Source organism: Patagioenas fasciata, chromosome 2 (assembly GCF_037038585.1).
Source record: "Patagioenas fasciata isolate bPatFas1 chromosome 2, bPatFas1.hap1, whole genome shotgun sequence".
NCBI lineage: Eukaryota > Metazoa > Chordata > Aves > Columbiformes > Columbidae > Patagioenas > Patagioenas fasciata.
In genome coordinates, this window is record NC_092521.1 from 13839907 (window position 1) to 13862537 (window position 22631).

Sequence of the window (22631 nt, forward strand, 5' to 3'; positions counted from 1 at the left end):
AGATAGACAGTATTTTAGTACTGATCAGAAATTTAAGCCTTCCTTGTGGGACAGGATTTGGCTGGCCTCAGCAAAACTCCCAGCACTTATCAGTTGGTAAAAGGAGATGTGCTGGAACTTGTTGGTCACAGGCCATGGGAAGGATAGAGGCGAGAACCTTAATTAGAAGGAATGGAGAGTGTTGATTCTATGTTTAGACAAGGTTCACAAGTTAGTAAGGTTGTCCTGTAAAAGAGGAAGTCTTGTTCTTGCACAGGGAAGGTTGCTTGAGTTAAGGTAGTAGCTGTTTAAGAAAATGTCTTAGCATCAACCAGTCTGTGAATGTTTAGTGTACAGTGTAGACCAATCAGTCTATAACACGGTAACAGAAACACCAGTCAGCTTGAAGCACGTTGCTGAGGAAAAGTATAAATGTACACTAAGCGGACATTTTGTTTGCATCAAACTGCGTCCCGTCTCTCAATCGTGGCAAATTGGTGACCCCCGACGTGATCGCGCAACGTGATTCCAGGGCTCAAGAACCACCTATCTGCGGGGCATGCTGCGAGTCCCACAGAACTTTGAATGAGCTGCTGAAAGGAAGCAGGAGCGGGCCGGCCTGAAATCCCTCCGGAGTAGAGAGCTGAGCTGTGGGAAACATGGGCAATCAAGCGTCTTCCCCAAAGAGAGACGTATATGAGCTTATGAAAGCTCTCCTTCAAAAGCATGGAAAGAATGTTTCTGGGCATGATCTCAAGCTGATGCTTACATAGGTACAAGTGAAAATACCCACTGTAACTGCATCTACTATTTTTACGCGGGAGCTTTGGGATGACGTGGGGGTGAAACTGGGGGATGCGGCAACAATGGGGAACGCCGAAGCCCAGGAAAAAAGTCACAAAGACAAAGCAGAGTCACAAAAACTTTCCTGCGGTACCTCCGCTGTCATCGGAGGGCCAAAAACCCAGCGCGCTTTTGGAAGTGTGTGCCGCAGGGTACCCCCCAGAAGAGGACCCCTTTGATCCGGGGCCGATGGACCCTGAAAAAGAGCCAGACCTCTACCCCCCTGACCCACATGATGTGTGGGCTAACATAAGGCGCCAAGCCTTGAAGGAGGGAGAGCTGGAAATTGCTAGAACAATAGTGGCCCCCATGATTTATTGGAGTCGGAGGGCGCAGTGGGAGGCTTTATCTTTTCCGGTAATTAAGGAGCTGCACCGTACTGTTACTGAGCATGGACTTTCTTCCCCGTATTTTGCAAGCTTATTATCTTCTGGTTTTGACACTTATGTTATGGCTCCGAATGACTTAAAATCTTTAGCACAACTGTTGCTGACTCCAACACAGTACACTTTATGGGAAGCGCATTGGAGGGGGGCGCTTCAGGCACTTCTCATGACTTACGTAGGTCACGGCAATGCAGCTATAGCTGCGCTGACTATAGAACACCTTACAGGCACGGGCCAGCACTCTGATCCAGTAGCTCAGGCTCGGGATATCCCACGGGATGCTCTTGAAGCAACCCGTGAAGAAGCGAAAAAAGCCTTTTTTGAGGTCCCTGACTTACAGAAGCCGCAAAAAGTCTTCACTACAGTAACCCAGGAACCCCGAGAACCTTACATGCAGTTTATTGATAGATTGAAACAGCCTTTAGAGCGTCAGATAGATAATGCGGAGGCACGGGAAATTTTGTTGTTGAAACTAGCCGTTGAAAATGCTAATGTGGATTGCAAAAAGCTATTGAAATCTCTCCCGAATCTGAACCCCGCATTGGTTGAGATGGTAGAAGCTTGTAATAGAATTGGTACTGTAGATCATAAATTTGAAGCCATGGCTGCTGCTTTCGCAGCCATGTGTGGCTCGGTGGGGCCAGGGATTGTTATGGTTGCGGTAAACCTGGTCATCTAAAAAGAAACTGTTTAGCTGCCAACACTGGTGCCAGGCCCCAGGCTCCTGGGGTTTGCCCTAGATGCCGAAAAGGGTACCATTATGCTAATCAGTGTCGGTCGAAGTATGATTTCCAAGGTCAACCGATACAGGGAAACCAATCACGGAGCGCGGGGCAGCGACGCGCGCAGACACAAGTACCGCAGCCAACTTTCCAGCCCCCACGGAGGGAAGCAGCAGTGCCTGAAGTCTTCGCCCAGCAACAGCAGGTAGCGCTGGATTGGACCTGGCAACCTCCCACACAGTAACGTTACTCGATCCTTTGGTTCATTTATTGTCAACAGATATCACAGGGCCTTACCCTCTAAAACACAAGCGTTATTGTTAGGAAGATCATCCACAACATTGTCAGGTCTTTTTGTGCTACCAGGGGTCATTGACTCTGACAGTACTGATGAAATTAAGATTATGGCGTGGACCCCGTTTCCCCCCTGCACAGTACCGAATGGTAGCCGTGTAGCACAGTTGATATTGATTCCCACAGGGATGGGCTCCCCAGTTCCTGGCCGGCCTCAACAAAGACGGGGAGGGTTTGGATCTACAGGGAACCCACAAATTTTATGGGTGCAGTCTATTTCTCAGAAGCAACCTGTATGTCAATGTACCCTTATCCGTGGGAAACAGCAAGTTGTGTTAAATGGAATTATTGATACTGGAGCTGATGTTATGGTAATATCTCAAGCTAAATGGCCTCCACAATGGCCTCTGGCTAACGTTTCCCAAGCGCTGGCAGGAATTGGAGGAACTGGTAGCAGCCACCAGAGTTTGGAACTAATCCAGATTCAAGGTCCGGAAGGGCATAGAGCCTCTGTCCAACCTTTTGTGTTGCTGGTTTCTATGATTCTATGGGGGTGTGATGTGTTGTCTCAGTGGGGAATGTCCATTCAGACCCATTTTTAGGTGGGGCCACTGGAGCGCGCGACACCCTCAAGTTGACGTGGAAGACCGATGCTCCTATTTGGGTAGATCCATGACCCCTACCACTGGAAAAGCTTCGCGTTCTCCAAGAATTAGTTACGGAACAGTTAATGAAAGGGCATATTGTGCCTTCTACCAGTCCTTGGAACTCACCTGTTTTTGTTATGAAAGAAACAAACTGGCAAGTGGCGCTTGCTCCATGACCTTAGAAAAATTAATGACGCTATGGAAGACATGGGAGCCCTCCAACCAGGACTCCAGTCCCCCACTATGATTGCTCGAAATTGGCATTTGACAGTTACTGACCTTAAAGACTGTTTTTTTAATAACCCGCTGCATCCAGACGATGCCCCTAAATTCACTTTTTTGATTCCAAGCGTCAACATGCAAGCTCCGTTGCAAAGATACCAGTGGGTTGTGCTGCCACAAGGAATGAAGAATAGCGCCACGATATGTCAGCGGTATGTAGCTAAAGTACTTAGTCCGGTTAGGATCGCAATGCCTGGTGTCTTATTGTATCGTTCTATGGATGATACCCCAGTGGCCGCACAACATCACGAGGTCACGGAGGAAGCTGTGGCCCTTGTCACGGCTGCTGTTAACTCGGCAGGCCTCTGTATTGCGCCAGAGAAAATTCAAATAATACCGCCATGGGAGTACTTAGGTTGGCACATAAGGGCTCAAACTGTAGTTCCTCAGCCCTTACAAATACAGACAGACATAAGAAACTTATATGATGTACAGAGATTGTTGGGAACAATTAATTGGGTCCGACCGCTGTTAGGAATTACTAATACAGACTTAAAGCCTTTATTTGAACTGCTAAAAGGAAGCACTGATTTATGTTCACCTCGTAGCCTCGGACCAGAAGCTATTGACTCCTTACAGAAAGTTGCTACAGCAATTACTCATAGGCAAGCGCATCGTTGGGCACCTGAGTTGTCTTTTTATCTTATCATTCTGAATCCTGCTAGACAGCCGTGTACCCGACAGCCCCGTGCGCTGATATTCCAATGGGACCCACAGAAATCAGATCCCTTATTAATCATTGAATGGGTTTTTCTACCAAATCAATCTACAAAAGCTACTTTTACGCAACACGAGATGTTTGCTTCTTTAATAATTAGAGCCAGACAATGTTTGTTAACCTTATCGGGAACAGATTTTGCTTGTATCTGCTTACCTGTAACCACTTTCTATTTGCAGTGGCTTTATCAGCAGTCAGCTGCCTTTTGCACTGCATTAGCTGATTACACAGGTCAACTTACGTCCCACCCACCTTCGCATAAACTGTTTAATGTTGACTTCCACCTCATCTCTATACTGAAAAGAAGCTACCAGCCATTACAAGCCCTTACTGTGTTTACAGATGGGTCTGGGAAATCACACAAATCGGTTATCCTGTGGTGGGATGATCAGCAAGGGCGATGGGACTCAGACGTACAAACCATTCCTGGCTCTCCCCAGATAGCAGAGTTGACCGCAGTTGTTCGAGCCTTTCGGAGGTGGTCTGCACCACTTAACATTATCAGTGATTCAGCTTATGTTGCAGGAATTGTTGAATGAGCTGAAGCATCTGTATTACGTGATGTAATGCATTTTGACTTATTTGTTTTATTGCAGGAGCTTATTTTTCTCTTAGACTCATGTCCTCATCCTTACTTTGCTATGCATGTCAGATCACACACTTCTCTACCTGGCTTCATTGCAGAAGGGAACCGACGAGCTGATTTGCTGACATTACCAGTGCAAGTATTACCGGATCGCGTAGCACAGGCTAAACTTAGCCATTCCTTTTCTCACCAGAATGCTGCAGGTCTCAAACGGCAGTTTGGGCTTACTTCCCAACAACCGCCTAATATTATAGCTGTATGCCCCGACTGTCAGAACCACTCTTTTCTGTCAATAGCAGGAGGAGTTAATCCCAGAGGACCGCAGAGCTTACAGTTATGGCAAATGGACGTTACGCATTATCCGGAGTTTGGTAAATTGAAATATGTCCATTCTTCTATTGACACCTTTTCAGGTGCTTTGTTCGCTTCTTGTCACACAGGGGAGAAGACGCGTGATGTTCAAAAACATTTGATGCATGCTTTTGCCACCTTGGGTATACCCTCTCAAATAAAAACAGATAATGGCCCTGCGTATGTCTTGGCCGCTATAAAAACCTCTCTTGACTCCTGGGGTGTGATCCACACTACTGGCATCCCTCGTTCCCCTACCGGTCAATCACTGATTGAATGCTCTCATCAATCTTTGAAACGTTTATTACAACAACAGAAAGGGGGAGTAGGGACTGCCACCTCTGAGGAATGTCTACAGAAACCTTTGTATGTTTTTAACTTTTTAAATTGTTCTTTGTTAGATAGCAACCCTCTGGTAGTCCGACATTTTAACACAAATGCTTCACTTGAGGTGCGAGTCAAGGCCCCAGTATTGGTTCGTGATCCAGAAACAGGTAAAGTAATGGGACCGTATCCCCTTATCACATGGGGCAGAGGTTACACTTGTGTCTGCACAGAGAAAGGCCCTCGATGGATTCTGGCAAAGAGTGTACGACCCTTCTGTGAATCCCTACCACAATCATCCGGAGAGAACTCCGATCACCCTCCAGACCAGCCTTTTGAACAACAAACTGGTGAATCTCCTGTGGACACTGGTGTGACAGTTGCTTAGCGAAGGAAGTTGATGTAGCTCAAGTTTTGCTTGTCACAGGGCACGAACCGTTGGGGAGTAGTCGCTATTTACATGACTGTATAGATTGGGCCTATTTAGTGTCGAAAAGGGAAGAGGAGGTGTTAGTTTGTGATCTAGAGTGTAGTAAAACAAACCTGGTGCCCGCTATATGGGCTGTTGTTAAACAAGATTGGGATCGGACGAAGGAAAGATGCGGAAAACTATTTGCATGGAAACTAAAGAGGGGCAGAAGGTTGCTTTTAGAATATTTCTTTTTATGATTACATTAGAGGTCACACGAAGCCACCCACTCTTATCTGTACTACCCCATGTATGGGTAGTATGGATATGGGGTATGGGTAACACTAGCAAATCTCACTGGACAAGACACCTTGTGTCTCGCTACTGCCTCTCCTAATAATCCCTTTTCTACATGCCTTGTAGGATTGCCACTAGATAAACGGCCCATACCTGATAAGGTGAGAAAAGCCTTTCCAATCTTGACCCCCAATTTAACCAATAGCTGGGATGCCTGGACCCCTTTCCTCCTGCGTGCTGCTTTAGAGCCACAAGAAATTGAGTTGCTTGGATCAATAAAGATGGATTTCTGTGTTAGGTTTAACTATACAGGAACAAATCAGTCTAAGGTATGGGATGTCTCTCCTGTCCATCCCGTTTTTAAAAATGCTACTACTTGGTGTAATTACACAGCACCAAACTTGTCTAGATCTAGCAATGGTCCACTTTTATTACCGTCAGGGATATGTCTTGTTTGCGGGGATAGAGCATGGACTGTTGTCCCTTCTCATATAAAAGGAGGTCCATGTAGCCTTGGACGCCTTTCTGTCCTGACTCCTAATAAATCCATGATTCTACAACACCATCTTTCTCACAGAACAAAGCGTAGCATCCATGCATATACCCCCGATTGCGATGATAACGTGAAGTTTTGGTCTTTTAGCCAACGCGTTGTTGCCTCTCTTAGCACCTGGAGCTGCCGCTGGAAAAGCACTGGCAACATTAGATAAGCTTGACTGCTGGCTTGCTAAACAAACAAACGCTGCTAGCAATGCATTGTCTGGTCTTTTATTAGATGTAGATAGCATTCGCCATGCTACATTGCAAAATAGAGCTGCTGTAGATATTTTGCTATTAGCACAAGGCCATGGTTGTGAGGATTTTGAAGGCATGTGCTGTAGGAATCTCTCTGACCACTCGGAATCAATTCATGCTAGTATGCAACAGCTTAAAGCTGGGGTCTCCAAGCTTCAATGAAATGATAGTTGGGATTGGTTAGATAAACTTTTTGAAGGATGGGGATTGTCAGGATGGTTAAGGAGTCTTATGAAGATGGTTGTATATGTTTTGGTCGTTTTTATTCTCCTGTTACTCTTTTTGCCTTGTTTGTTGCAATGCCTACGAAAGTTGATTGTCACTTGTTGTATTGGTATTGTTTAGCTTCTGAAAACATAAAGAGCCTATTCAAAGGACCTTGTGCTACTCTAAACCTGTAGTTTCCATTTTTTTCTTCAGCAACTGTTGCATTTTGTCACTACGATGACTTGGAATTTCAGTACATTTCACTTGGAAAAACTCTATGCTGTTCTTTGTCAGTGCATTTACAAACATCGGGAAGATTATGACAAAACTGAATTAATGAAGGTAAATTATTTTTGTCTTATAGCATTTTCTATCACTGTTATGCATGTATGTTACACGTGTGTGTGCGCACTCTGGACATGGTGCTTATTCAGCATTACTCGTTACTGCTTGGTTGCCTGTGTTACAAGGCTTTTTCATTTCAGTCTGGAAGACATTTCTCCATGTTGCACAACCATTGCTGTATTTGGCATAATTGTTGGCAGTTTCAGCAGGAAAAGGCTTGAGCTTGAAGACAATGGGTCCACCCACACAGCCCTCTCCAAGCAGTTAACCTCAGCCTGTCAGCAGTCCTGCTCCAGAACCATTTTTTGGGGCTGGGGGGCTATGAAAGGAGGGCGCTTCTCTCAGTCTATCGCTTCCTGTTTCTCCCCTTCACAGGATCAGACATGGTAATACTTCGTACACTAGGCATTCCGTTCTTGAGAAGAACTTACTTGAACCATAACAAGAGGTTGAGACTTTACTCTCTATCTCTTTTTAATTAGCACGGCTCGAGCATCTTTAATTTGACACATGGGGAGCTTCCTGCCTATGCCAGTTTAGTGAGACAAATTATCTGATCTCTTCCTATAAGGGAGGATTTCCGAGTTATCGGAACTCAGCCAAAATCTTCCAGAAACACCCACGGTCCCAGTCAGCCATTGCAAGTATTAAGGTGACTTAGATAGGTTGGATAGTCAGTCTTCAAAATCCTTGAATCCATTTGTCTTTGAGATGCTTCTCAGTCTGCCTTAAAAAAGAGGAAGCCTCTTCTCTTCAGCCCTGCTCATCTCGATCACAGTATCACAGTATCACAGTATGTTTGGGATTGGAAGGGACCTCAAAAGATCATCCAGTCCAATCCCCCTGCTGGAGCAGGAATGTCTAGGAGAGTTTAACAAGTAACTAGAGTGCAGAAAATAACATTTCCAGCTTTTAGTTGTGGCTTTTCAGGAACTGTCTCCTCCATCTAATTGTTGAAACCGCTACTGATAAGGATCCATAGTCTCTTCATAAAATAGATCCATGCAGTACTCTCTATGATGGATGTGTAAGGATGTGTTTGAAGCTAGTGGGTAGTGGTAGCACATGTATTTGCTAAATCTTGCTAACAATTGTATGTATGTACAGATTCTTTATTCTTTTTATGAAGAAGCTTTTATTCATGCTGACTGCTGGTTTGTCTTTTATTAGGAAATGAAGGAAGAAATTTCACCCTTCAGTTATGCTCAGTGTACTTGACTTCTTTGCAATGTTTTTTTTGCCTTATGGTGTCTGTGCGTAATTCAATAAAGATTACTTCTACATATATATTTATACGTGTATGAAAAAATTGATCTTAAAATTTATTAAGAAAGCTCAAAGTCCTTTATCTGCTTTTGTTTGATGTTTTTGTCCTATATATATTTTAATGTGAGATACTGCTGTGAGGGTATTAATAAAAAATGAATCACCTTTCTCAAATAGTTGAGACTAAAAATGCCAGAGATGACTGCCACAGATCAGACTGCCACTCGTTAAGCTTTAGGTCTCGTTACAGCAATTTGTGCTGGATCTGAGAAGCAGAAAATGTTGTTAAGGGAAGGAGTATCAAACTCATTTTCACTGAGAGTCACGTCAGCCTCCAGGTTGCATTCCAAGGGCCGAATGTAATTTTAGGACTGTATAAATGTAACTACTCCTACATTGATACAACCCTAAAATGCTTTAGGGGTTTCACCTCAGATGCCCAAATTCAAAAGCCAGCTATGGGAGGGATCTCGTGAGGCCTTGCTCCACCAGCGCAGAGGACTGCGGGAAGGGAGGTGCACTTTAAAAAGAGCAACTAAGGACAGGGGATTGAGATCCTCCTTGTGCCAAAGGTCTGTTGTAATGTGAGAAGTTGTCAGGTGAACAGTGGGGATGAACTGATCAAGGTTGGCCGAAGAGAAGACCATCAGACAGTCTCATGGTCATCACAGCTTTCCTTATGTAGTGAGAGTGGTAGTCCTCACCCTCCCTGCAGAAATACCAATGTGAACAAGATCAACAGCCATTTAACCGTGTATGTTGAGTTCCCTTTGGTTTCCCATGGATAAATGCCATCCTCCTGAAGGAAGTCTTTTGATGCAGTCGTAAGTAGAACAGAGATAGGAAGAAAAACTCTCCTAACTAGATTTTAATCCCAGGACATGCAAGGTCAAGCTTGACTGCTCCTCTGAACCAGTTAGAAATAAAGGTGTGGGGCTTGGTTTTTGTGTTGTGGTGGTTGTTGTTTTCCACAGAATGCTAAGTTTATATGAAAGGCTTTGCTGCAGTTATTTTTTTCAAAGGGTATTAAGCTCAAATTGTCCACAAGAAAAGTGTGGTGGAGGGGAGCTTTAGCTTGGAAAGCTGTTTTGGTTTTGTTTGTTTGTTTTTCTGAGAGTTACTTCTTGGTGCAGAAGTGGTTCAAGGCTTACCTGCCATTAGTTTCACTGCTATCAAGTCAGAAGAGTTACAGACCAAACTTGCCTAAATGAAGGAGAATTTCCTTCTTAGCTCAGCGTACATAGTTCAGATAAATATGTTCCTATTTCCGTCTTTCCCCAGGAATTTTCATCTGGCAAAACTGAATGTTTCAATGGGCACTGTTTAAGATCAATGAAAAAAAACATGTCGTCCTGTTCAGACTCTAGCTTTGACAAAAGCATGGGAATATTAAGTGAAAATGTCAATCGAAGACACTTTACCAGGTATTGCATTTTCAGATGTCCAATCGCTGTTCAATTTGTAGAATTAAAAATTGGAAGCATGTACAGTTAGTCACATCATCATAAATCTACAGCTAAAAATCCTCAGAGGAATATGATTGTGTTCATGTCAGTGCCAGTATCCTAGAACTAGAATTACTCTTCATATGTCATCGAAAAAGTGAGACTGATTGTATGGGGATATAGCGGAAGATTTGGCGAGGAGGTTAGTTAAATGTAAATACGCTCAATTGACTTGCACCTGTCTGTAGAAAAAGCACACACATCACACTAATTGTCTTACTGACCTTGTGTGCTTGATGAGTAGAAGCTCTGTGTTAGATAACACAGGCCTGGGAGAAACTCTGGGCACCTTATCACTGTGTCTGAGATTCCTGCTTTGTTGTGAGAAAGAGCGGGAGGCTGCGTCTGCCTGAAGCCTTGAAATACAGGCGAGCTCAACAGGCCCAGCGATCTTCCAGCAGGGCTGAACTGACCAGCACCTGCGTCCCTGCTGGTGTCACCTCTGCCTGGGAGCTCAGGTGCGGCTTCAGAGATCCCCCAGTAGAGAGGTAACTAAAATAAAACTTGCTCTTTGCAAATGCATCCGTGGCCTCTGGCTCTTCTTGCGATGTGCCTGCGTATGTGCACACACTGATGCAGTTCAATCGCAAGAGAAAAGGATCGATATACTTTATTGATATAAAACAGTGAGTTAAGAAAGTTCAGTGGTAAATGTGACAGTAGTTTAATGAGATTTAATGGCAAGGTACACTTGATTATTTAGTGCATAGAGGATGGGGGCAGACAAAAGTGTTAGGGAGTCATGAGGTTCAGAGAGGAGCCCCTTGCATTCCAAACTTCTTCTCAGAGAGGAATCTGAGTATGGCTGGATCCAGACTTGGTCAATGGTTTATGTCTAAAGGATAATATATGTGCAATCAATCCTTTGTATCGCTTAGCTAAGATTACCAAGTTTCAGAGCACTTATTCCCAATTCGCTTACCAAGTATCTGATGCGGTAAAGATTCTCTCAACCTCAAGGAGTCACCTCAAGAGACATCCCTACCCAAGTCCCCTTGACATGCAGCCCACTGCCCTGCAGAAGAGCTCAGCGAGCCCTGGGCTGCCCGCTATGTATGGAGTAAGGTGATTGAATTATAGTTATATACCAGCAAGACATCTGGGTCACTGCACCAGCCAGCCCTTGGCGACTGTGATGCCATCCATCGCCCTAAAATCCAGCTTCAGTGGGATGCAGTGACCACCCCAGGTCGTTAATGCTTAAGCATGGGGTGGGGGAGCACACCGCCACATCTCAGGGAAAGTCTTCTGATTGTATAAAAACCACTCATCTTTTCCTAACTCCTCTGAGATCTCTCCTCAGCTTTGGGTACTGAGATGTTATGTGCACTATTGAGCCTTCAAGATCAGCAGGTTGGGAAATGTGTGTCTTTATGGAGCTGTCTGCGTATGGTATACAGCAGACTTGAGATCTGTATCCTCTGTGTGGTCCACAGGCTTTTATTTACATGACGTGGAACAGAGGATTATAAACTTGGTCAGGTTCCCTGGTCTTAATATGGAATAATACAATACAATACTTCTACACACTTTGTGTGTAGTAATCCGAGTTCTAATTGTGCACTACTTTCTCATTGACCTCTCTTAACTGTTGAGATGTTAGTGCGGGTAATGAACCTGTGGCAAAGGATGCTGTGCAGTAAATACTGGAAAGACCTTTTTTTAAAGCAGACAAGCATCCAGGTGTTTTGGTATTTGGAAGTTTGTGTTGAGTCATTTCTTATCTTCTAGAGCTTTTGTGTCGTGATGCAGAAATGAAAATGGTGCATGTTTGAACAGCGGACTAAAATGTGTATCTTAAGAAGAGATTTCACACTTTAAGAATTTTTAAAAAAACCTATTAGATACAATTTTACATGAATGGAGTAAAAACACCTTAGAGGGAGGTATTTGTTGTTTTTCCAGAAAGAAGTAACTGGAAGAAACTTTTCTCCTGCATGGAACGAAATGTGTGCTTGTTTTCATCAGATTGGCTTTCCAGTCTACTAAAAAGTTGCTCTATAAGTTGTGCTTCTAAGTAGGTAGTTTAAACAGAAGTGATTTCAGTTGAATGCTGTAGTCATGAGAATAACTTCTAATTGAATATTTACAGAAAAAAATCAATCCACTGCAGATTTTTTTACATTTTCCTAGAGCAACTATGAAATAAAGAGAAAAACGTTTTCTGTCTCAAAACATTTTATATATGAATGCATTTTAGTCACCAGAACACTGAAGACCAGAGCTGAAACAAAAACTATGGAACAAGTCCATGAAGAAAATGGGGATTTGGAGGTCCGCCGAAGCTACAGAATTCGACAAAGTCGTTACACCACTACAAATCAATCTGTTTTGTTTGACAAACTTATAACAAGACTTCCCTACATGCCCCCCCCGCCACGTTACATCCCCGTGATAACTGCTGGGCTGCCGTACCCTCCATAGTAGAATCCTCCAATTGTTAAATAGCTTAGAACTTTCAGGGTGCTCGTAGCAACCTTTGCCAACATTCTCTTTGGCGTCTTCCTTTGCCTGTACTGGTACGTTCTCTAGTTATGCTTAATAGATTGACTTTTGTAAAGTGTGGGCCTTTGTACTTCACAGCCAAGCTGTTATAACCTGATTTTTTTGGGAATAGGTGCTTGTGGCTGTTTAAGACTTCCAGGTCTGACTGTGTGTGCGGGAGGATGTATTTGGAAGGTGCTTTATGTGTAAAGAGTTTGGGCACAGCAAATGTTTAAATCAGTGTCTTTGTTTTGGGATTACCAGTTGTGGAGAGATCTTCATACTAAAGCACCTTCTATGTATGGGCTGGGTAGGTTTTTGTGTTATCTTGTGAACCATTTGACTTGCCTTCTAAATCAGTTTTCTTAGGATCAGAACCACCTTCATTTTTAATAAACTTTTTCCTTTCATGCTCACAAAGATTTTTATGACTCTTAGTTGAGTTAACACGCTGAGGGAAGTTGGGTTCAGCCAAAGTGTTTCTTTGGCCTAGTGTTTCTGCCTGTCTGTCCACGGCTTAGTTCTCTTCGTGAAGCCCAAATTGACATTGTTTTCTTCTGAAGGGTTTGTGAAGTGTAACAGCAGTGGGATGTGTTTTCCAGCATATATAGTCATGGAGAACCAACACAAGACTTAAATTCCGTTTAAGAGAAGAATAAGTGACCTGTTGTCTGAGGAAGGCTGTGAACTAAAGATGACTTAATGCTATCATGCACAGCAACCTAAGTGCTACTAAAAACTACCATAATTTCCTTCTGTTACCTTAGTATGGTCTTCAAAATCCTGGTTTTTGTATTAAAACAGATTTTTTTTTTTACTGTGTTCAGCAAGAGGGAAAAATAGACCTGAAAAGAGTGTATGTTTGCGAATCCTCAAATGCTTGTTCTTAAGTCTCTCTATAGAAAAGTAAATGTATGACCTGATTTTTAAGTCGCGTTAAAAAACCTTGCTAAGTGTCAATGACTCTTGCTTTGTGCATACTACATTAAAACATCATACGGATTATGCGTACTGTTTTAAATGGGATTTTTTTGTCCTTGCTTGTCTTTGCTCTTACTTGTCAACTTTTCATCTTAGTACTGCCGAAGCAGTCTTGCAGAAAATGGATGACATGGAGAAGATGCGTAGACGGCGGATGATGGAAGACCTTGGGGTGTTTCACGATGCAGAAGAAGTAGATACTCATTTATTTGACAATTACTGCATAAGTAGTGTATTTCACATAGGAAAATTATTTAGTTGCAATTTTAATTTAGCTGAAAGAACTTCTTCCAAAGAGTAGTGTAGTCTAAAATAGCATTTGGTTTTGCTGTCTAATTATAATATAGCATCGTACTGTTATGGTCATGCTAGAGATATGCTCTAGGGCTGGAGGAAATACCTTCTTCAGAAGACATGAAATAGCAGTGATATGCTGAAATATGTGTCTTACACAATGCTTTCTGAATTGCCTTATGATTTTTTAACAGACACTGTTTACTAACAGCTGTTTCAGAGCTTGGGTTTTCACTTCAAATCATACTAAAAACTGAATTCGTTGATGTCTGCTTTATCTGTGTGTGCTCTTGTGCCAGACTTGCCTGTGAGCTTAAGTCCTCTGTCCCTAGAGGAGCTTATGTTAAAATTATGTACAGCAATCATATTTCCTCTTCGTTTTGCTCCATTAAGTTTAGTTTTTCAACTGTCCTTTTGAATGACAGGCACTTCATTTTCTAAACATCTTCATAGCCTACTTTCATAGCTTTCTGTTCAGATCTGAATCCTTTTTTTAAAATGAGACCAGAGTTTTCCATAGGACTTTGTATATAATGCCCATATGATTTTTTTTTTGCCCTACTAGATATTGTTTTTCCCTGTGTTCTGCCACAATCTTAGATTACTAACCTGTGACTAATTGATATACTCTGCTTTGTGTCTGGATAAGTATTTAACTGTCACGTGTACTAAACTCTATTTTGGAGCAGAAATTCTGGTTACTAATCCCGAGTGCCAGAATTCTTTTCCAGTTTTCTCCCGCTGTATCTTAATTTAATCTTTTATGTATATGGAGTACCTTGACAATGTTACTCTCTAGGCACCAAATATGCCCTTGTCAGGTTTTCTGCATATTTGTGACTGATTTTTCTTGCTTCTTTTAATTAGGAAAACCTCAATAGGCATTCCCGAGTAAAGAAAGAAATGCAAAGAATGGACAAAGAAATAGCTACTGATCAAGGTGACATTGCAATTAGTTCTGTTTTAAATTTTCTTTATTATGCTCTAGCCAAAAGCCTCATTTAAAACAATTGAGACGAGCTGAACTACTGGCTATATTTAATCTATTAAAAAAACCTCTAGATTAGTATTGACATTATAAGCCATTGACATTACAAGCCATAGTCAAAGACTCTAGGGCTGTACTGTAGTGAGCTCTGAACAGGTATTCAGGGAAAAAAAACAACAGGTGCTTTTCCAAAATACTTAGAAGATAAAAGGCAACAGGTGGCTGCAGACAGGTGGGAATACAAAGAAATGGCTGGTATTACTGAGAATGAGAAAGAGCGATCTCACTACAGCAGGAGCGTGACAGTCTTCACGGTTTTGAGAATTTTCAGGAAATGGGGCAGGCTGCCAGATGTGTACGGAAAGCTCCTCCTGAGCGTGAAGAGCAGCTGGGGAGAAGATAGTGGTGTCCATTCTTGTGTTTAGCAGGTAGTCAGTGGAAGCTGCTGGCCGGGCCTGTAATTAGGAGCTGTCATCCCAGTACTCAGTGGGAAATAACATGAGGAATAAGGTTAAATCCTAAAAGGCGATATTAACTTTATGTTCGAAGTGAGGGGGGAAAACTTCAGGTTCTTAAGGAGAATGATAGTTGTGACTAAGGCAGTCAGACCAGTGATTCTAGTAGGAGCTTTCTGGTTGGAGCAGCGTGTGAGAGTGTACGTAAGGCCAGAAATGGATGTGGTGGTAAGCTGAGCCGATCAGCTTTAGGTTTTGTGGTATATGTGCTCCACGTACCCTCACGGAGCTCTGAGAGACAGTGGCAGGAGTGCGGGTGCCCAAATAATAACCCTGTAGGGTTTATAATAACCTCCCAGGCCCATCAGGTCAGCTGTCCAGGTCACCTGTCAGACTAAGCAGTGACTGCCAGGCCTGGGACATGTTGTGGGATGTGAGGGAGAAGCAGTTCACACAGGACTTACTATGGGATCTTCAGGGCAGGAACCAAAGGCAGGACAATGGAGGGGTTTAGGTGAAACAGAGGGCTGATGAGATATCACCCAGCAATTTCAGCAAGGACAGAACAATATCTACACATCTACTCCTCTGTGTTTTGTAGTTTCTGGAATGTGTCCTGCATAAGGTAGTCTTAAGGTTTTGTAGGTTTTCAGATCTATTGCATCATAAACGTGAAGGCAATAGTAAAACCGATCGGCATCTCTGCAGTGCATTTTGAATTTAATGTAATTTGCAACAGTACTTAAAGAGTTCAATGTTATGTCAATGTCCAGTAATTTCATCAGAAGAAAGTGAAGAGAAGGAAGATGATGATGGTGAAGACACGCGAAGGCGTTATGACTTGCGACAGAGGAAAGCTGTTGAGCGCTATCAAGCTCCATTGGAAAGTAGGTTATATGCACAGTTTCTCTTGAGAACTCATTTCTTGCACATAAGTGAGATTTTTTTCTTTTAAATCAAAGTATATACACACACTCAAGTTGTATTTAACTTTCTTACCTTCACTCTGCAAGTAAATTTTATTGAATGTTTGTATCCTGTGCACGCTGGATTTCTTTGCCATTAAGCATATTTGTTGTTTTTCAGTTAAAAAGATATCCTATGTGTCATTGAAAGAACAGCAATTAAATAGACTTGATAATCTTACTCTTGTGGTTCCCAGTTCTCCTTAAAAAGCAACTGTGTTCTTTCTCTTCTACTGTGCACTGATTTAAAAGAAAATCCGCTCCAAATCACTTAAAACTTCCCCTAGAATTAGAGATGGGTGAAACACATGACATTTTCTGCCTCTTTCACTGTCCCGCTTTCTCTTAAACTTGTTTGTAACGTTATTCTAAATTCTCTGCTTTCAACAGAACCAAAACAACGCAAGATGTATTTTTCAGGCCGCACTTCGCCTGTCAGACAGGGATATTCATTCAGAAGTGCTCGGTCACAAGGCTTTTGCTTCAAAAAAACTAACAGGTTGGTGGATAGTTGGTGATATTATCATATTGATCAATAGTGCTGTCAGCCACATTACTGAATAATCCTTTCGAAGGTTTTTTGAATGGTGGTAATTACAGACTAATAGTATGATTATTACAGTAGTAGTCTGAGGGTACAAAGAAAACAAATATCGAGGGGGGGACAACACCTTTTAGTAGCCATTAGATTTTTAGAAGTGCAGTCCTTGTGGTCACTGACAAGGTCATTATGGAGGCTGTGACTGAGATCGTGTAACTGAAATGATTTTGTTGAAGCATTGAAGTCAGAATCTCCCTCTGAAAATCTTAGACTATTTAGTCTTGAAGGATACCAATTACGTTCTTAAAACTGGAAATAATTAAGTTAGAGGGAGAGCCTGTATGGATGTTAGAGTGGATTTTGTTTTTTAATCACTCAAAACTAATTTGGGTTTCTCTTTAGAATCAGTTAATGTTTCTGTAGGAAACTATCCTTAAACAAGAAAAACTCTAAATGCGACTTTGAATTGCAATAGTAATGAGAAAGGGTTCTGGATCCTGTAAGCACTTAGAGCATGGAGAATGCTGTCTCTCGCTAGATATGAGCGATAGATAATGCTAAATGAAACTTGATGTGTGTGTGTGAGAAAGAACTTGGGCAAAATGACTAATTTTTAATTAAACCTCTTTGCAAAATAGTTAAACCATTTACCTAACTAAGAAAAGTTAAATTTTGCTGTCAGAAGAAAACTCATGTAATGTACTTTGAAATCAGATGCATAGGGAGTACAATGATCTGGAAACTCCATAGACCTTAACTAAATTCTGAGGTAGAATTCACTTAAATTTTTATATTACTTAGTGTATACCTCTATTTTTTACTTGTTTGTTTGCAGACGGAGACACGCAGTCCACAACGGTGATTCCACATCCTCTTCCTCATCGTCCTCGTCTGATGAAGACGAGCATTTTGAGCCGCATAGGGAGCACAGCCGTAACAGAGACTTGAACAGGTTAATGGAATTGGAGAAGGGGGAGGGAGAAATCTACTTGGGAGGAGTTTGCATGTGCTTAACCGTGAATTGTTATCCTCTTCATCTTGTACAGTGTCTAAATAGTGGCAATGTTTAATCATATCTGTTGGTACTGATGACTGTATCATTATAAAAGCAGAAATCTGGCTGCATCTTAAGTTACAAAGTGACTTTCTCTTTCCCCTTAATTTAAATCAGGTGTCTTCCCCTGAACTTCCGGAAAGATGATTTAAAAGGAATTCACAAGGATCGAATGAAAATAGGAGCGAGTCTGGCTGATGTTGATCCAATGCAAATAGATAGCTCAGTAAGTACTTTTAGCGTCAGTGAGATGTTCCCAGTGTGTATGAAAGCTTTCAATGACATGCCGTCTACAACTGCCTTGGTTTACAGTTTTCTCTCAGCAATTTGAAAATTACTCAGAACATTTCCTTTGTGCTGACATACAATTTCTGGCGGAACCTTATTGAGGTTGCAGCTTTCTTTAACGTGTAACATGTGTTCTGTTGAATTTATCTTTAGGTACACTTTGATGGTGTGGGTGGCCTTTCTGATCACATCTCAGCTTTAAAAGAGATGGTTGTTTTTCCATTGCTTTACCCAGAATTCTTTGAGAGATTCAAAATTCAGCCTCCAAGGTAACAGACGTTGTTTAAAACTATAAATTCTCATTCACTCATTTTCAGGAGAATATTCAATGGAGCTATCAGTATGTTTCTGTGCTTCAAAATCTTCAGCAGTGTTGATGGTAGCTGTAGTAATAAGTAATTTCTTAAAAATGGATAGAATCCAGAGTATATGTGGGTTCAAAGATTTACTCTGTGGCAAGAATATACTTTAAAAGGTGGGGTTAAGGTGGTTTTGGTTTGAGGTTTATGTACAAGTCACCCTGATTAGTTTATAAGCACAAAGGAATAATAAACTGGTAGTCAAGTGTGATTTGTTGCTTGGAAGTGCAGTTGTATCTCCCACCAACTGTTTTTTCAAGTGCTCAAGTATCCATTTTACAATTGGTAGGACTTGCAACTAGAACCTTGCAGTGTTTGTTGTGCTTGGGCTAAAATACGAATCTGTCCACTTCTTACATAGCTAAATTAGTTATGTGTTATGGAATGAAATTATTAGAGATTTAATTGTTAGCTTTCTGTTTGCTTGGTCAGCAAAACTCAATCATGATATACTGAAATATAACCTTAAATTCTTTACTTTTGGTTACTTTAGAAGTATAACGAATAATGGAGAGAGGCAGTCTTTCAGTGTTTTGCTTCTTTATTCATTGAAATTCCTTCTGAAACATCAGCGTACTGGCTTCTCTAGTTGATGGCAACATATTTATCTGGAAATGCAGGATACCTTCCCAGCTTTAGGCTTCCTCCTCATCATCAGCCATGGATGGTCTGGGAGACCAAATACAATTACTTAAAGCTTTTTAGGGAGAATGAAATGCCTTACTACCAAATCTTGCTTTACATGAGGACCAGCACGAATATGCCGTGTATCACTGAAGGATGAGCTGATGGTTCAGCAGTCAGCCCAGCCTCAGAGTCTGCGCTGAAGTTTGTTCTCATTTGAGTCCGCTGTGCTGTAACCACCCTCTCTGCATTTGTCAGAAGTTTTGGAAGTGTCCTTCTGGGGCGCTACGATCTTTTCTCAAAGCTTTGTCCATCTGCATTATCCTCTTAATGCATTTCATTTACTGCCTTGTTGAATTGTGATAGGAACACAAATCTTCCATCTGTTTTGACATTTCTCACCCTTCAGCTCTTTCCACTGTTCAGTACATAGGAAGTGTTTTGGTTAGGAGAGAAGAGTTTTATATGTTAGGGATGGGGATTGTAATAGAGACTTTTCGTGATGTTTTTACTTCTGAGATTTATTTATTTTGTAATTGCAGGGGCTGTCTATTCTATGGTCCACCAGGAACTGGAAAGACACTGGTTGCTCGTGCACTTGCTAATGAATGTAGCCAAGGTGACAGGAAAATAGCCTTTTTTATGAGAAAAGGTGCTGACTGCCTGAGTAAATGGGTGGGAGAAGCTGAACGACAACTTCGTTTATTATTTGATCAGGTGAGGTTGAAATGTGCTGTGTGTTCTGTCTGAGTTGTACCTCATTTTGTGTTATCAGTATTTCTAAGGAGAACTCACTCTTTTTGTGTTTGTCACTTCCTTCCATGGAAATTGAATTGTCAGTGTCTCTTTTGTTTTTTTTAATCTTGAGATATATTGGGAAAGATTAAGAAAAGAAATGAGAGATCCTCACAGAGCAACCCCCCTGCTGCCCCCACCTCAAAACAAAGTCAAAATCAGCCACCAAAGAGGTTGCAGGAGGCAAAAGATGGTGGCTTAAGGTCAGAAGGAAACAGATGCAGGCTGAAAGCGCGGTCATTTAAATTCCTAACAGAAGCTTGCTTCCAGAACCTGTAATTGAATTAAGTCCCGGCTCGGTTCTCAGTGGCTGCCAAGTAGCCCCAAGAACGTGTGGTATGAGTTGTTTCCTGTCACCCAGCCTCGGTGGGTTCGCATAGGCTGCTGTCTTCTGTTACACGTGCCAATTCCTCCATTAGCTCAATTAGTGGAGATCCCTGATGCTGCTCTGAAAAATCTCGTTCCAGTGACTTTCCAACCATAACGTTTTTCATGCATTTTCTCTTTAAAATAGTGCTGTTTTACTTATGTCAATATTCCCATATTTTCATTCCAGGCCTACCAGATGCGACCTTCAATTATTTTCTTTGATGAGATAGATGGTCTTGCCCCTGTGCGGTCCAGCAAACAAGACCAAATTCATAGGTAGTACATTTTTTGTATCTACATAGAAGCTGCTTGATCTTTGTGAAAAGAAGACCACAACCTATTTATGTGACACAGTCATTTATCCCAAAAACTAGTAATCCAATGCTACTAAATTTCAGGTGATCTTTAAGCAATAACTGAAAACGATGCACTAAGCTTGATAACAGCACGAGGCCAGAGTTACCTTATTTATTTTTTGATGTCTTCAAATGATTCTTTCACTACTCAGTATCTCATCAATTAAAAGCTTGTCCTTTTTGAGTGACCCCTGGGGAAGCTTGTGTGGGACGTAACCGAATTTACTAAACTAGCGAATGAAAATTATATTTTTCTGTTAGCTCCATTGTATCAACACTTCTGGCACTTATGGATGGCTTAGACAGCAGAGGAGAGATTGTGGTAATCGGAGCCACCAACAGACTGGATTCCATAGATCCCGCTTTACGAAGACCCGGACGCTTTGATCGAGAGTTCCTCTTCAGCTTGCCAAATAAAGAGGTAGGTCAGAGCTGAAACTCGTCCTTAATGCTAACGTGGCAAAGTCCATATTTATAACAAAGCCGTGTAACAATGCAGCATCATGGAGCAGTTGAAGTGAAAACCTGTATTGTATAATAAAACTTGGACAAAAGAGGGATATCTGGAGAGGCTGTGTTGTACTGTGGAGGGCAGAGCTGGTACTGCATACATATGGTAAAGGTGATTTCAACAAGCACTTAGTTCCATAAATAGTTTTGGTTTCACTGTGACCAGCCAAGAAAATGGGAGGCTGCTGCTGGTCATTGATATATTTAAGAAAGAATGAATATATGAATTAGCTATAAATTGCTGCTATCTATCTCATCTTGAAAAAGGAAAGAAATGGTGTGTATGCAACAATTCCTTTTTTGCCAAGAAAAACTTTTATCAAGGCTGGTGCTGGAACAAATTAATGATGTTCGTTCCCAAAGTGGTTCGTGTTTGCTTACTTATTTAATCCACTTGAGCACTTCCACGATGAAGTGCTCTTGCTCTCAGTTCTTGGTTTATGGAGAGTGGACATACCTGTGTCAGGTTGTTCCAGGCTGGGTATCCTGGGAGATACCTACAAGTGTTTTGGGATCTGTTGTTCTTACTGCTACTCACAGGGGATTGGCTGAACATGTGAAGTGCACTGCACAGGTGCAGTGCTTGGGAACCTTCTAGTTCAATGGCGGTAGGTAAGCAATGAAAAAATAGGTATATAGGAACCAAAAAATATCGGGGAAGGTACTGTGCAAAACTGGATCCCTGGTTTTGTGGTTTTTCTCTGGCTGTCAACTGACATTTCTTTTTCTCTTATTAGCACTTTTTTGGAAAAAGGATAAGACATTTATTGAAGGGTCGTAACAGTTCACTAAGCGGTATTTAACGCAAACATTGGTCTCCAGTTTTTACCCGCTTTCAGGAACAGGAGAGGAGGTGCCATCCAAGAGATAAAATAAGATTCCCTACTATGGAAGAATTCTAGAAATCTCCCATAATTAATCTATGTAGCAGGAAATACTTAAGTTACAGTCTTGCTAAGATCAGAGATGGAGAGAGGCAACATTTGACATTTTCTGGATCACTGACAGTAATTTGAGTCATTGTTCTTCTTTGTAGTAACTGTAGGAATTTGAAACATAGCACTAAGACTGTTTTTCTTACATGAACTGGCAGAAAAGCAAGTCTGATGAACTAATGACAATGTCACCATCAAATTTTGCTGAATTTGAGAGTATTTTCTTGGTTTGCAGATGAGTTTTTCACTACATTTTTTTCTTCAGGATCCTTAGGTCTCATACTTAGGGAAACTTACTGTTTATGGAAACTATACCTGTGTTTTATTTCACCGCAGGCCCCCAGGAAGAGCTCAAAGTAACAAATTGAGAATTATTAAATTTCCTGCTTGAAAAAGCAGAGAGTATATTAAATGAACTTTAAAGCAATTAGAAGATTAGCAGATAAGAAATGTATTTGTAGAAATGTGGGAGTTTTTTAGATTTTGTGTTGGTCTGGTTTGTTTTTTTTTAAGAGAAAATTTAGGACAAATTAAAAGGCAACCCTTTTGTTTCCAGGCTAGAAAAGAGATTTTGCAGATTCACACACGAGACTGGACCCCTAAGCCATTGGACGCGTTTCTTGAAGAGCTGGCCGAAAAATGTGTTGGTAGGTTTGAAAACAAAGTGAGTTAACTGC

The 22631-nt window shown here is 41.7% G+C and overlaps 1 protein-coding gene across 3 annotated transcripts in view; it reads left to right on the plus strand.

Annotated features, from left to right (window-relative positions):
* The first annotated feature begins 5233 nt into the window (after positions 1-5233).
* LOC136098306 (ATPase family AAA domain-containing protein 2-like) overlaps positions 5234-22631 on the plus strand; it is a 30506-nt gene continuing 13108 nt past the window's right edge. Inside the window, exons 1-14 of one of the 3 annotated variants that reach the window (XM_071803822.1) lie at positions 5234-5302; positions 7054-7182; positions 9733-9875; positions 13518-13614; positions 14583-14655; positions 15932-16045; positions 16514-16622; positions 17500-17616; positions 17836-17944; positions 18160-18275; positions 19532-19706; positions 20341-20429; positions 20771-20930; positions 22511-22601. In XM_071803822.1, coding sequence (XP_071659923.1) covers positions 5246-5302; positions 7054-7182; positions 9733-9875; positions 13518-13614; positions 14583-14655; positions 15932-16045; positions 16514-16622; positions 17500-17616; positions 17836-17944; positions 18160-18275; positions 19532-19706; positions 20341-20429; positions 20771-20930; positions 22511-22601 — 1579 coding nt within the window. In that variant the 5' untranslated portion in view covers positions 5234-5245. Of the gene's footprint in view, positions 6000-7053; positions 7183-9732; positions 9876-13517; positions 13615-14582; positions 14656-15931; positions 16046-16513; positions 16623-17499; positions 17617-17835; positions 17945-18159; positions 18276-19531; positions 19707-20340; positions 20430-20770; positions 20931-22510; positions 22602-22631 lie in introns of those variants that run through there. The other 2 variants (XM_065831592.2, XM_071803823.1) reach the window with 2 other exon arrangements.